The sequence below is a fragment of the Penicillium chrysogenum genome (assembly GCF_028827035.1).
Source record: "Penicillium chrysogenum strain IBT 35668 chromosome Unknown utg000004l_segment0_segment0, whole genome shotgun sequence".
NCBI classification, from domain to species: domain Eukaryota; kingdom Fungi; phylum Ascomycota; class Eurotiomycetes; order Eurotiales; family Aspergillaceae; genus Penicillium; species Penicillium chrysogenum.
This window is the reverse complement of record NW_026622752.1, coordinates 1,619,521-1,632,658: the sequence shown is the minus strand read 5'-3', so window position 1 is coordinate 1,632,658 and position 13,138 is coordinate 1,619,521. Positions and strand designations below refer to the sequence as shown.

Sequence of the window (13,138 nt, the reverse complement as noted above, 5' to 3'; positions counted from 1 at the left end):
GGACCACAATGCGAAAGAATGAATAGAAAGAATACAGGAGAGGGAACAATCAACCGACGTCAAGGAACCTCTCGATCAACGCACAGACCAACCGAGCAAAATTGTTGTCGGAAGGCGGTGAACCAACCGAAGCGGAGACAATTGTAGCGCCAAGATTTCCTCCCCCAAATTTTTCGTTGCGCTTGACTGTCGAGCTTTCCCTTCCAGATTACAATTTCTGTCTACGGGAAAGGATTATGGATGATATCGAGGTTTGTGCACTCGGAGAATGCCCCGCAAGGATGGCGAGCTGACTGCCTTCAAGGAACGGCTGCGCAGCCATGCGCAGGCATTTGACGGTCTGCTGTCTTTGATCCCCGCCAAATACTATTATGGCGAAGAAGATACAAGTGTATGTAGCCCTGTTACATTCTACAAGTTGACGTCTTTGGGATTGGAGTCAGCTTGTGTTCTTGCCTCTATCCTTCATTCCGAAGATCTCTGTCTGACCATCATCCTCATTTCTAGGATCAATGGCAACGTAAAAAGCAAACCAAAGAACAAGCACGCGAGGCGAAGCGGGCGAAGCTGAATCCTGATGCCGCTAAGACGGCCAAAGACGTGATGGATGAAAACGCACGCAAGCGAAAGCGCGAGGACGGCACTCTCGAGTCTGACTCGTCCGACGGAGAGATGGGTACGGAGGCTCCCAAGGAAGGACTGAACCGCGGAAACGCCAATATGAAGAAGCAAAAGCAGGTCGAAAAAACTGATAAGCTGGACGCTGCCAAGACAGCAGAGGCTGAGGCACGGAAAAAACAAAAGGAAGAGAAGAAGGCCCAGAAAAAGGCCGCCCAAATGGAGAAAAAGAAGGCCAAGGATGCTGCTCGGAAGGAAAAGGCTCAGCAAAGCAAAAAGCCATCGACTACCCCAACCGAGGATTCCGAAAAATCTGCAACCAAGCCTAACGGCACTGCAGCCAAGGATACTGAAGCCTCCGAAAATGAAGAGGATGACGACCAAGAAGATGACGGTGTTGTTGAGGAAGGGTTCTCCATTGAGTTTAACGCTGAAGAGGAAAACCCTTCTTCTGCCCCTTCTACCACCGACTCTCCTAGCCTCGATGCCTCAAATTCTCAATCCGGCACTTCCTCCATCTCCTCCATCGTCCCCCTCCCACCTCCACCGAAGCCAAATCCTCAGAGCCCAAACCTCTCAAGCACACACCCGAAGAGCTGAAGCAGCGCCTACAGAAGCGTCTGGACGAGCTCCGGGCTAAGCGCCACGCAGATGGACTCAACGGCAAGCCTGCACGCAACCGCCAAGAATTGATCGAAGCCCGTCGGCAAAAGGCCGAGCAAAGAAAGGCACACAAGAAAGAATTGCGTGAAAAGGCCAAGATTGAGGAAGAGAAGAAGAACGACGAGGCCATGGCCCGCCGCTTCTCGCCCGGTGGCTCTGGATCCCTTTTGGCATCCCCCCGCTCCCCTGCCGAGTCCGTCGGATCCGGCAGCAACAGCTTCTCTTTCGGCCGTGTGATGTTCACAGACGGCCAGCAGACCGATCTCACCGGAACTGGCGTGCGCGAAACCCCGAAGACCCGCGGTGCCCGTGACCCCGCTTCGCAGCTGAAGGCCGCTGAAGCTAAGAAAGCCCGCCTCGAAGAGATGGACCCTACCAAGCGGGCCGACATTGAAGACAAGGACCTTTGGTTGAATGCCAAGAAGCGTGCCCACGGCGAGCGTGTCCGCGACGATACCTCTCTGCTGAAGAAGGCCCTCAAGCGCAAGGAAACGGCGAAGAAGAGATCTGAGCGCGAGTGGAAAGACCGCATCGACACCGTCGCCAAGTCTAAGGAACAGCGCCAGAGCAAGCGCGAGGAGAACCTTCGCAAGCGCCGGGATGAGAAGGGTGCCAAGGGTGGCAAGAAGAAGTCTAGCAGTGGAAAGAAGAAGGCTGCTCGTCCTGGATTCGAGGGCAGCTTCAAGGGTGGTGGCAAGAAGAAATAAACGAGCCTGTATCCCGTGGCTTAAATATTTATCTCCTTTCTCACTGACTTTTACCTCAACCTGTCCTTTTATATTCTTCTTTTTTCTTTTCTCTGCATACCCTTCAAACCGGTCTTTCCCTCTCGGATGATTACATCTCTGAAACAAGATCGCACAAAGAAGCCCCCGAACCGACGAAAAAAGTGTTTTGAGACTTTGAACTGGGAAATATCCGTCCGGAGATCAAGGTGCCTGGTGTTTGCGTTTGTGTCTTTGGCAGCTTGGTCTGTCAATTTATGTCTATGCATGACAGCATCGGTAGCGATTTGATTTATCTGTGAATACAATATCATTTTCTTATCGAGCTGTATATGTGTTCCTTTTGTCTTATGCTTATCCTATGTAAATCTATAGATGTCAGGATATAACATAACTATACATGCGGTTAGCAGAAAAGTGTTCAGCGTAGATATACGATGGATTGACCGGATTTATATATTTTGAATTGAAGAATTGAATCTCAACCAGAGGAAATAGAGCTGCTAGATTTCAAAACATAGGAAATAAAAAGAGACAAGGGAGCCAAGCTTCCAGGGAAAAAGATATCCTTAGGAATTGACTAGTACAAGATGATAACACAGTCGAGGGCAAGTTATGTACAGTGGTGTGATAGGGCTTAGAATCTTTCTTGTTTTTCAAGGCACTAGTCGTGCCTCTTGAATGGGTATTGCGACCAGCATCTTCGTGTCCACACATCTGATATTTGGAATAGATCTGGATTTGCCTGAAGATGCCAACCAGTTGGAGGGAAATAGATTATCGGTAGGGAGCATCTGCACGAGCAGCAGCAGCAATCTCAGGCTCCCACTTGTCACCGTTGGAGAGGAGCTTCTCCTTGTTGTACAGAAGCTCCTCGCGAGTCTCGGTGGCATACTCGGCGTTGGAGGCTGAAAGACAATATTAGTAATCTGGTCTGAATGTTGGGCAATTGAGATGTAGTCAGAGGGTGTTGGACTCACTCTCAACGATAGCATCCACAGGGCAGCTCTCCTGGCAGTAGCCACAGTAAATGCACTTGGTCATATCAATATCGTAACGGGTCGTCCGGCGGCTTCCGTCCTCACGCTCTTCGGCCTCAATGGTAATAGCCTGGGCCGGGCAGATGGCCTCACAGAGCTTGCAAGCAATGCAGCGCTCTTCACCAGTGGGATAACGACGGAGAGCGTGTTCACCACGGAAACGGGGGAGATAGGACCCTTCTCGAAGGGGTAGAAGATGGTGTAACTAAGCACATGGCGACGCAATTAGTTGATATGTTTCGATGCCATCGATTTTGGATTGCGATCCGCATCGCCGGCAAGGTTGTGTGGGACAAGGACTTACGGTGGTCTGAAAAATTGCTCGAGCACCACGTACATGCCGCGGAAGATCTCTGCCATGAGGAAGTATTTGCTGGCCTTGTCCAAGGCGGACTCGGAGTCCTGATCCCAGCGCTTGGGCGGGGGCAGGCGGAACCCGGCCTGAGGGGGTCCCGCTGGGCTTGCTGCGCGGTACGTCGAGGAAGAGAAGTTTGCGGTCGAGCCCAGCAATCCGAAGGGGGTCGGCCGACGGTAGGCGACTAGCCTCGCGACCGAGCGGGTGGCGGCCATTGTGTTGAAGAGGAGAGTGAGGTTGGATGGGGGAATCGAGGTTCAATTGGAGGTGGAAGGGGAGCAAGTCTCAGGTTGTGGTGGTTTGCAGGTTTCGGGCTTAGGTCATTCCTTTCTGTCGGGCGTTGATTGGCCCGCAGGATTTTGCTGGGCGCGACCTCACATCTTTCCTCTTCTGCGGCAGCCGTCTTCCCCCAATCTCTACCCTTTTACTCTCCACCATTTCTTTTTAATACCTTTAGATCCTTTCAGCCTTTGCGCTTTTCCGATCAATCTATTTCATCATGTTCCGCTCCGCCATTGCTCGTTCCTTGAAGGCTTCCGCCCCCCGTGTCATCAAGACCCCGGCTCCCTTCCACATCCGCAGCTCCCCCATTGCTGCCCGGGTCCCCCAATTCACTCCCTGCTTCGCTCAGGGTGTCCGCCTCTACTCCGCTCCTGCTGGTCTGAGCAAGACCGAGGCTGAGGGCCGGATAGTCAACCTGCTCAAGAACTTCGACAAGGTGCGTCATGTTGTTTCCCGGGGAATCTCGCGATCTATCGGCTATACACGAAAAACAAAATGCTAACTGGATTTGCTTCATATTTAGGTCTCCGATGCCAGCAAGGTCAGTGATTATCTGTCGGATGCACCGTCGTGACCTTGACATCGCTCTGAGCTATGGGAGAGGCGACCGAAAACATTCATCAATTAACCCGTTTGACATACAGATTAACGGCGCTTCCCACTTCTCGAATGACCTTGGTCTGGACAGTCTCGACACCGTCGAGGTCGTGATGGCCATTGAGGAGGTACGCGCCCGGTTTCCCTCGGAAAAGCATCAATTGTGTGATGGATATCTAACTGTTTCAACAGGAGTTCAGCATTGAGATCCCCGACAAGGAGGCTGACCAGATCCACAGCGGTAAGTTAGGACTTGATGGCCTCGTTAATAGTTCGCCAACCAGAGCTGACATGAATATCACGCATAGTTGAGAAGGCTGTCGAGTACATCCTGGCCCAGCCCGATGGTATGTGAATCCTACGGCTCCCTCTTAGCAATTGCTGACTTTTTCACAGCCCACTAAATATTTAATTTCAAAACTTGGGATCGGTTGGAGAATCGGATAGAAAAAGAATCGGGATGTTGATGTTGGCATCAGCGAGGTTCACTGGACACAGTGATACTCGACATGCTCTTTTGTATGCTGAATACATGCCAGTGGCTTTTCTTTCCAATATCGTGTATATCATTTGAATGCAATTTATGCAAGTTTGAAGCAGCATTGCTACCACGTGGTGATAATCACCAAATGCGTCTGGGCATTTTGGGTATGTTTTCAGCTTAATAGTCCATTCCGCCGTTTCTTTTTCGATAGATATACACCTATACACCTATGTATATATTTAGGTACACGATTACCTCTGTATATCATACGATTGTACATGGCCGCATGGATGTATCCTCTAGAGTTGGTCTCGTGGCTACATGTTTTATTTTTCAATAGTGAACATGGACCTTAACACAAAGTCCATAGGTATATCTTATATCTAAATGGAGAAAGAGATCGTAGATATATGCCAGGTGAAATAGATTGCCAATATTTTCTTTTTAAAAATTAGAACCGTCAGATAGATTCATAACGGGGGAGATTACCACAATGTCCTTAATGGGCGTTTAAAGCACCCGCAGATACTCAAAAGAGCCACATCACCGAACTACACTAACTTTTTGATCTTCACCCTTCTCACAATCCCGTTCATTACAGTCGCCTATTCCTTTTGTAATTAGGCGGGTTTAGTTCAATATACCCGACACTGTATCGTTTTGGCTAAGCCCACTCGGTCCCTGGTTTCCCCCTGACACCGAAAGTCCCACTTCAACCGCAGACTTTCGGTCTGGTCCCTCTCAACATCTCACCAACCCAGACAGCTCAAACCCACCGGCATATAGATCGGAAGCCGTTGGTCATATCCGGCCACATCTCTCTTCATCCCTTTTCGATCCCCCCACCCAACCCGACCCGATCTCATGGCCTCAGCAGCCGGGGGCTTGACTCGCCGCAGAGGCGCCGGTCGAGTCGCTGGGGCAGACGAACAAGATGACAGCCGAGTGTCATCACCAATTTCCCGAAATGGATCTGCGATGGATAACCGTGGACCGGAGACGTCGTTTACCAGTGCAGAGAATGGCCACAAGATCGCGTTCGATCCCCGCGACATCAGTGAAAACGAGGAACGGGGCAAGCAGCCCAAATTGACCCTGATGGAGGATATCCTGCTGCTGGGTCTGAAGGATAAACAGGTGAGACTTCATGGATACTATCTTTTGATCGATTTGATCGATTTGTGGTTCCGATCGCTGACATTGTGTCCGCGCCGCAACAGGGCTATCTGTCTTTCTGGAACGAAAACATCTCCTATGCCCTGCGAGGGTGTATCGTCATTGAGCTAGCGCTCCGCGGTCGTATAAGCATGCAGAAGGATTCGTCGCGGCGACGTTTCCCCCTGGCCGACCGCATCATCGAGGTCATCGACGATACATTGACTGGGGAGGTCTTGCTGGACGAGACACTGAAGATGATGAAGTCAAGCGAGAAGATGAGCGTCAACTCATGGATTGATTTGCTGAGTGGTGAGATAAGCTTAGAGCAGGAATTTGGGTTGCGACAGCGTCCTTACTGACTGGGCTGCTTGTAGGCGAAACCTGGAATTTGATGAAGATCGGATATCAATTGAAGCAAGTCCGGGAACGACTAGCCAAGGGTCTCGTGGACAAGGGTATTCTACGCACCGAAAAACGCAACTTCCTTCTCTTCGATATGGCGACGCATCCCGTGGCCGACGGCGGCGCGAAAGACGAGCTCCACCGACGGGTGCGCAACATCTGCAGTAACCGCACTGTGATTATCCCTCCTAGCCCGTGGCTCCCCGAAGACGCCGAATACCGATACCTTCGTTCGATCACCATGGTCTGCGCCGCATACGCCGCCAACGTCCTCGAGAACGCTTTGGTCACCATGAGCCACGAGGCTCGCGAGAGAGCTTTCGCGCAGGTGGATGAATTGCTGGCCGAGTATTCACAATGGCCGTTTGGCCGGAAAGCTGGAGGTTCGCAGGCGATCGGAGCCAATTTGGCTCAAGTTGTCAACGAGGAGATCAATCGAAACAAGGATAAAGAGCTTCAGATGGAGGTAAGCTGCACTTGATACCGTGCTCGACACCTGACTCGTGCTAACCAACAAACAGATTGTCGCCGCATGCTTGAGCGTTTTTACCAGACTTGATTCTTTACTTTAACGGAGGTACCGCGTAATACATTGTCTTTTGTTTCTTCACGACTTCTTTCTCATCTTCTCTCGTGCCTTGCACCTCGGCCACAAAACTTCGGTTTCTTCTGTTCATGTAGTTTGATCTTGTGGGATGGGGCAGAGCGTCGCTTTCTTCCTTTTTTTCTTTTCATATTGAATCATCAGGTCAAAACCTGTTCTTGTATGGGGATATCTCATTAACTTCGATTTACTTCACCCTTTGTTTTATTCTCTTCTCTTCTTGATCTTGGCTTTTGGGACGTGGCATTGCGAATGTGCTCTTTTGGCCTGAACCTGTAAGTGGTCCAATATGTTTCAAATTGATAATCCTAGGTTGCTTTCCTCGGCACTGCTTCTTGCCTTTGATCTTTTGATATCTTCGTATTAGAATGCATACAATCTAAACACTATTAACCCTAACAACTACCATCCCACCACGTCGATTCCCCGCCGTCCCAGCAGCTCCAGCAGCCAACAGATCCGCCGCACGGGGAATATCAACAACGGTAATCTCCCTCCCCCGGACCAGACTCTCTTCAACCAACTCCGCAATCCGCTCCATAGCCGCCCCGTCAGGATTAACAGGCACAAACCGGCTCTTAATCCCACGCCTTCTCTCGCCTAGCACATCATTCTCAGGAACAAGCGGAGACTGCAGCGCAACCTGGCCATCCACAACAGTCAACACAGCCCCATAGTCCTTAACAACGCCCGCAGCATGAGCCGCGCGGAATACTTCGCCGCCAGAACAGTCAAGCACGATATCAACCGGCTCCCAGCGGCGCGCGCGGAACACCTTCTCGATATTACACTCCTCCCGTGAGGGGAGGTGCGGGATGATGACTATCTCGTCCACATCCCAGTCCTTCTCGATGATGTCGGCTTCGACTTGCGTGCAGGTTACACAGATCCACGGCCGGACGGGCGCAGGGAAGAGCGAATCAGCTCGCAGGATCTGCACCGCAATGCGGCCGATATCATTGTCGCGGGCGTTGGTGACGAGGACTCGGATCTTGGGCGGTTTTTGCCTCCCATTGCCGTTGGGATTCGCGTTGCCAATTATGCTTCCCAGCAGGCTGGCACGCCGTCCAGGGGTAGCGTTGCCGTCGGTGCGGTTGAGGCTGCCCCGACGGGTATCGTTGTTGGCATCGCCATTAGCTGCGGAATCGACCGTGCTGGCAGCGCGAGTAGCTGGAGGGTCAGTACTGCCTTTGATCAGGCCGATCAAACTGTTTCGACGGACAGTACGTTTTGGATTGGGGTCAATTGTGCTGGCGGCACGATGGATGGTTTTCTTGCCGCTGGGATTACCGCTGAGGAGACTCATTAGGCTCTCGCGACGCACATTCCTATGATTGCGAGTGGGATTGGCCGCTCTAGCAGCAGGAGGGATGTGGTCAATGTCAGCATCCTCGCCATTGGCGGTGCCATTTTCATTGCCATTCGATTTCGAGCCGCCGCGATTCCACTGCCAAATCCAGCGCCCGTTCCCGTTCCCATTACCGTTACCACTGGTAGTCCCCTCTAGCAGAGCGCCGTTGCTAGCGACTGTGCTTTTGCGGTGTCCATATCCATAATCCTGGCTACCGAGCACAGACTGACGGCGCTGACGCTGCCAAAGCCAGCCCCCCATCCCATTCCCACCCCCGAGCTCCTCACTGACTTCGTTCAGCCCACCCGGCACGTCGGGATCAAGCCCGGCATATCGAAAAAGCGCCTGCCAAGCCGTCAACGCCGGTAACGCAAGCGCCGCTGCCCCAGCGACAGTGATATTATCCGGTTTCAGCGCTAGCTCGCTCTCAGTTGCAACTGCGTAGTCTGCGGCTCCGCCGTCACGCGTATAGCTCACCACACCGAAGACTACATCGCCGATTTTGAACTTCGGGCCTTCTTCCCGCTCATCGTCTTCACGCGGCGTGCTCATGACCGTCCCGCAGAGACTGTGCAGTGGAATCTGCGGCGTGGTATTTGGGGGGTTGAGGAGTCCGGCGAGACGGATCTCATCGTGGCAGAAGGCTGCTGTGGAGATTTTCAGCAAGTATTGCTGAGGGGAGGGCTGTGGGGTTGGGAACCCAGGATCGAAGATGAGGTTCGTCCCTTTCTGGCGGACGATGCCGGTGCTTGTGTCGGGTGACATGGCGTCGCTGATTTCTCCTTCTGGGATTCCGTCCGGGGTGTCGCTGTCTGCTCCATCTGGGGTGTAGTAGAGGGCTCGCATCGACAGCGGTGTGAAGGCGGAGTCGTTCAGCGTTGATGAGGTGGGCTTTGGTGCATATGAGGTGCGTTTTGGAGGCTCAGATGGCTGCTTCATGTCTTCTGAGATGTGTTTCGGGGACTCAGGCTGCTTTTTCATGGCTTCTGAGGTGTCTCTTGGCGACTCAGGCGGCTGTTTCATGGCTTCTGGGGTGCGTGTTGAGGGCTGTGATGGGTGTTTTGGGTCCTGCTCCACGACGGGTTGCGTGGGGGGTATGTCTGATATGTCTGAGTGCATAGTGTCATTGGGATCTTGATGCATTTTGCTAGGTAGTTTGGAGAATTTCGGGTCTTTCCAGTGGGTTGCTCGTAAGGAAGTTGAGGCCTTGGAAGGAGAGTCTTCTCTTTTGCCATCGTATAGATCGGAGACCATTTCCTAATCTTGACGTATGTAGGGCTCAGGCCAACATCGCCACAAGGTTGATAATCCCGAGAAATTCCATTGCAATGAGCTGAGATTCGATCTTTTCTTTTTATTTGACTTAGTTTGGCATGGAAATATAGTGTGTGAAGTCTGCGGTTCACGGAAGCTGAATAGTGCGATGGAATATCAAAATCAATTGTAGCTGAGTGCCTACTTGCGTGTTATAGATCGTTGATTGCCCTATCCCTTCAAGGTACGGTGGACATCGTAGCCTAGCGGGCTGGATCTCTTGCATTTCTTATCCCCCAACCTGCTTGCTATGGTGTTTGCCTACCTTCCATGTCGCCTGGACCCGCGCGTGCCGCTCTTCTGATCGCCGGTCAATCCAGGCGATGGCAATTTTTATTTTTTTTTCCAAGTGATCCTTATGAATTCATGACTGGAAAGAAGAAGAAGTTTGACAGAATCATTAACTGCAAATAGGTAATCCAACTAAATATGTACAGATTATTACATCTACAAAGCCTGGTCCTCCATACCCAGCCCATCAATAAAATTATACAGCTCCTTCGGTTCCTCAAAAACCGTCCAAACATGTGACGGCACATGCTCAAACGCCTTCTCAAACCTCGCTGGTGCATTCTTCTCTTCCATATGCGCCACGTCCTTAACCTTGCGAATGATGATAGCATGAATCCACTCGGGATACCGACTATACATCTCTGCATAAGTCTCCGGATCCATCTGCGTCGAGTCCCCTATACAAAGCACCCTCCGACGCGGGAACCACCGCTGAATCTTCTCCATCCGATCAACCTTGTATTCCTGCGTCTTCTCAGTGAACGACTTGATAAGCCCCGTGATATCCATCCACGAGTAATCGCGCAGCACCGGCGTACCGGGGGGATAATGTTCATCCAGGAAGTCATGCAGGAAAGGGTAAAGATTATACGGCGACGCAGAGAGATAAAACCACGCAGGAAATAGCTCAGCATGGACATATTTATACAGCTCTGGCATACCAGCGACAGGCTCAGGAATATCCGCAAACGTCGTGCGAATAATGCCCGTCGGCTCGAGCGTCATAGTATGCTTGATGGTATCGTCAATATCCGAGATGACCAGCCAGCCCTCCGGCACGGCAAAAGTCGTGCTCATCGACACAGCCTCGTCGCCGAAATGCTGCAGTCGAGGCCGCACAACTGCCCCGTCGTGCATCTCCACTTTGCCCATTTCGACCGTCTGGCTGATGATGCCGTTGCGGTCGGACGGGCCGAGTCGGTGTGACTGCGCCCGCTGGGACATGGGTACCTGCAGCGTGAGCGTGCGCGCTGGCGACACCTGGTTGAGGAAAGGCTGGACGCGCTCTGTGATGCGTTGGCGTGCTTCGACGTCGCCGCCGACGTCGCCGTCCAGTCCGATGTAGTCGGCGATCGCGGCGACGAGGTTGCCCACGTCTCTCCGGCCTTCAGTTTCAAAAATGCAGGCGACTACTTCGGCGTTCCAGCATGGCTGGCTCTCATCTCTTTCTTCATTTACCGGTTGGTACGCTGTGTTGTCTAACAGCCACACGGTGTGCTTGCGTGGGTTTGCTGGGTGCGCGAGTGGGTTCTTAGGACCAAGAAAGGATGAGAAGAAATTTAGCAAGGCTGAGCTGCGTTTTTCTTGCACTGGTGTTGGAGATGTGGAAGCTGTCGCCTCATAAACCTCCTTTCTGGCATCGGCGACCGACAACTCGTCTGGTTTGTGGTGCGGCATGATATTGGCGCCGACTCAGCTTTCAGCCTCAAGGTTGAAGTGTTTCTATGTCAAAAACAGTAGTAGAATCAATGAAGGGAAATAAAAAGCACATGTCAGGGGGCAAAGATGTAAAAAAACAAAATAAAAGGAACTCATCAGGGGATAGACGATCATATAGCGTAGCCCCCGTTAGTTGACGATTTAGTGTTAGTGCCATCCGGTGCCCTTCAGCCAAGAGCCTCCATTCCCACCTGATTTTGTCAGCCTTTGAAGAAACTCGTATTGATGTCATCTTTGAAGTGAAGACACAACATTTCGGTGGGTGACAGGGGCAGGTCCATATAGGTTGTCAGTTGGCCAGGTCAGGCGAACGGGACACAACGGCGGGGGATGGCTTGGCAGTAGGGCTGAGCTTCTGAACTTGCCAGGTGAACTTCATGACTTGATGAACTGCTCTTTTCCCCCGGGTGATCTGAACTACAGCCTCGGTGCGTTTCAAGATAAGATTTCAGTGAAGTTATGACATCCCCGGTTCCAGTCGTGTGGGCACATGGTCGATTTTCTCGACATATTGTCCATCTCGTATATTTACTGGATATAAACAACGAGAAACGCCTAAATGGACCCCTCGAGATATGTTAGACGGACTGAGGGTCGGGCTATCAATACATATTCTACGACCCCTGAGGTCACTTGCTATCACCAGGTATCAAGTCTATATTTAGTAACCCTCCGGTTAACTTCTATGAAATGTACACTATCCAGACATATCAGATCATTCCTGTAGCGGGTATCCGTATCCAACCAACATAGCAGGCTCATCAATGTTGTGATGTTGGTAACTGTAAATAGGAAAAGGTTAACTGCCAGGCCAGCGAAGCGGGATAAAAGAGAATTACCTGAGGACGCCAACAGCGCCAGGGTCCAGCATCAGAGAAAGAGGGAACTCCATAGGATATCCCAGCCAGCGCTTGGTAAAGGCACGAAGCAAATGTCCGTGTGCAACGAGCAAGATATCAGAAGGATTCTCTCCGTGCATGTTGTCCTTGTGGATCGCGCGAATCTCTTGAATGAGGTTATCAAGACGGTCCGTCACCTCTTGCGCAGACCTGTATTGACCTGGTCAGATATAGTCCATCGTAGGCGCCTGCACATAAACCCTAAAGAATATATATACGTATGTATATTTTTTAAGGAGAAAGATAGACTTACTCTCCATTCTCGCAGCCGTCTCTCCAGATATCCCACTCGCTCTCGGTATCCAAACCATGCTCCTTTCTCAAGGCCCGGATTTCTTTAGTCAACAGACCTTCATACAAACCGTAGTCCCACTCAGCCAGTCTGTCTGTCTCAGAGATCTTCTGCACATCTTTAAGCGCCTGCTTATCGGCATCAGAGAAAGCAATCTCAAAGGTCTGCATCGCTCGCCTGCGAGGACTAATGTAGACATGCGCAAGCTTGGCGGGGTCAATCAGTCTGCCAGATCCGACAATCATCTTGCCAGATGCAGTGACCTGGTTGATACCATCTTGAGTGAGCTCAAGCTCAGTGATTCCAGTGTACCGTCCGTTCTTGGACCACTCCGTTTGCCCTAAAATCTAGTCAGATTACAGAAAGAAGATGATATTGACGTCATGGAGCATACCGTGTCGGTAGAGGAAGACACGGGGGGTGCCAGAGTCTTTATCGGGCATTTTGGGCTCTTGTTCAAGGGTATTCCAAGGGTGGTTGTTGAAAGTGGGTTGCGGGATTGTGGGAAAAGTGGAAAGGATTTCCGCCCCGGTGAGTTCTGAACTCCGCCACGTGTACGAACTCAACTTGGAAGTGGAATATTGGCCTTTTTTCTGTTTAATTCTAACCAATAAAGAGGATCG

The 13,138-nt window shown here is 51.3% G+C and overlaps 7 protein-coding genes across 7 annotated transcripts; 3 read left to right on the top strand and 4 right to left on the bottom strand.

Annotated features, from left to right (window-relative positions):
* Positions 1-236: 236 nt before the first annotated feature.
* On the top strand, positions 237-1,988 carry N7489_006541 (putative 60S ribosome biogenesis protein Rrp14; the record flags this gene model as incomplete). Its single annotated transcript, XM_056712291.1, has 4 exons — positions 237-251; positions 305-391; positions 508-1,146; positions 1,200-1,988. 4 exons carry the CDS (start codon positions 237-239, stop codon positions 1,986-1,988), a joined length of 1,530 nt encoding a protein of 509 aa, XP_056566006.1.
* A 795-nt stretch (positions 1,989-2,783) lies between these two features.
* Positions 2,784-3,616, bottom strand: N7489_006540 (NuoI/complex I 23 kDa subunit family protein; the record flags this gene model as incomplete). Its single annotated transcript, XM_056712290.1, has 4 exons — positions 2,784-2,914; positions 2,987-3,116; positions 3,170-3,251; positions 3,351-3,616. The coding sequence occupies 4 exons, from the start codon at positions 3,614-3,616 to the stop codon at positions 2,784-2,786; spliced, it is 609 nt and encodes a 202-aa protein (XP_056566005.1).
* A 284-nt stretch (positions 3,617-3,900) lies between these two features.
* acpA (acyl carrier protein) lies at positions 3,901-4,684 on the top strand (the record flags this gene model as incomplete). The annotated part of the gene is made up of 6 exons (XM_056712289.1): positions 3,901-4,119; positions 4,207-4,224; positions 4,328-4,408; positions 4,473-4,521; positions 4,589-4,627; positions 4,677-4,684. 6 exons carry the CDS (start codon positions 3,901-3,903, stop codon positions 4,682-4,684), a joined length of 414 nt encoding a protein of 137 aa, XP_056566004.1.
* Positions 4,685-5,628: 944 nt separating this feature from the next.
* On the top strand, positions 5,629-6,896 carry N7489_006538 (GOLPH3/VPS74 family protein; the record flags this gene model as incomplete). The annotated part of the gene is made up of 4 exons (XM_056712288.1): positions 5,629-5,901; positions 5,985-6,231; positions 6,297-6,790; positions 6,846-6,896. The coding sequence occupies 4 exons, from the start codon at positions 5,629-5,631 to the stop codon at positions 6,894-6,896; spliced, it is 1,065 nt and encodes a 354-aa protein (XP_056566003.1).
* Positions 6,897-7,307: 411 nt separating this feature from the next.
* Positions 7,308-9,422, bottom strand: N7489_006537 (uncharacterized protein; the record flags this gene model as incomplete). The annotated part of the gene is made up of 1 exon (XM_056712287.1): positions 7,308-9,422. One exon carries the CDS (start codon positions 9,420-9,422, stop codon positions 7,308-7,310), a length of 2,115 nt encoding a protein of 704 aa, XP_056566002.1.
* Positions 9,423-10,040: 618 nt separating this feature from the next.
* On the bottom strand, positions 10,041-11,282 carry N7489_006536 (phosphatidate phosphatase App1 family protein; the record flags this gene model as incomplete). Its single annotated transcript, XM_056712286.1, has 1 exon — positions 10,041-11,282. The coding sequence occupies one exon, from the start codon at positions 11,280-11,282 to the stop codon at positions 10,041-10,043; it is 1,242 nt and encodes a 413-aa protein (XP_056566001.1).
* Positions 11,283-12,039: 757 nt separating this feature from the next.
* On the bottom strand, positions 12,040-12,958 carry N7489_006535 (uncharacterized protein; the record flags this gene model as incomplete). The annotated part of the gene is made up of 4 exons (XM_056712285.1): positions 12,040-12,106; positions 12,164-12,373; positions 12,477-12,855; positions 12,910-12,958. The coding sequence occupies 4 exons, from the start codon at positions 12,956-12,958 to the stop codon at positions 12,040-12,042; spliced, it is 705 nt and encodes a 234-aa protein (XP_056566000.1).
* Between the last annotated feature and the right edge of the window lie 180 nt (positions 12,959-13,138).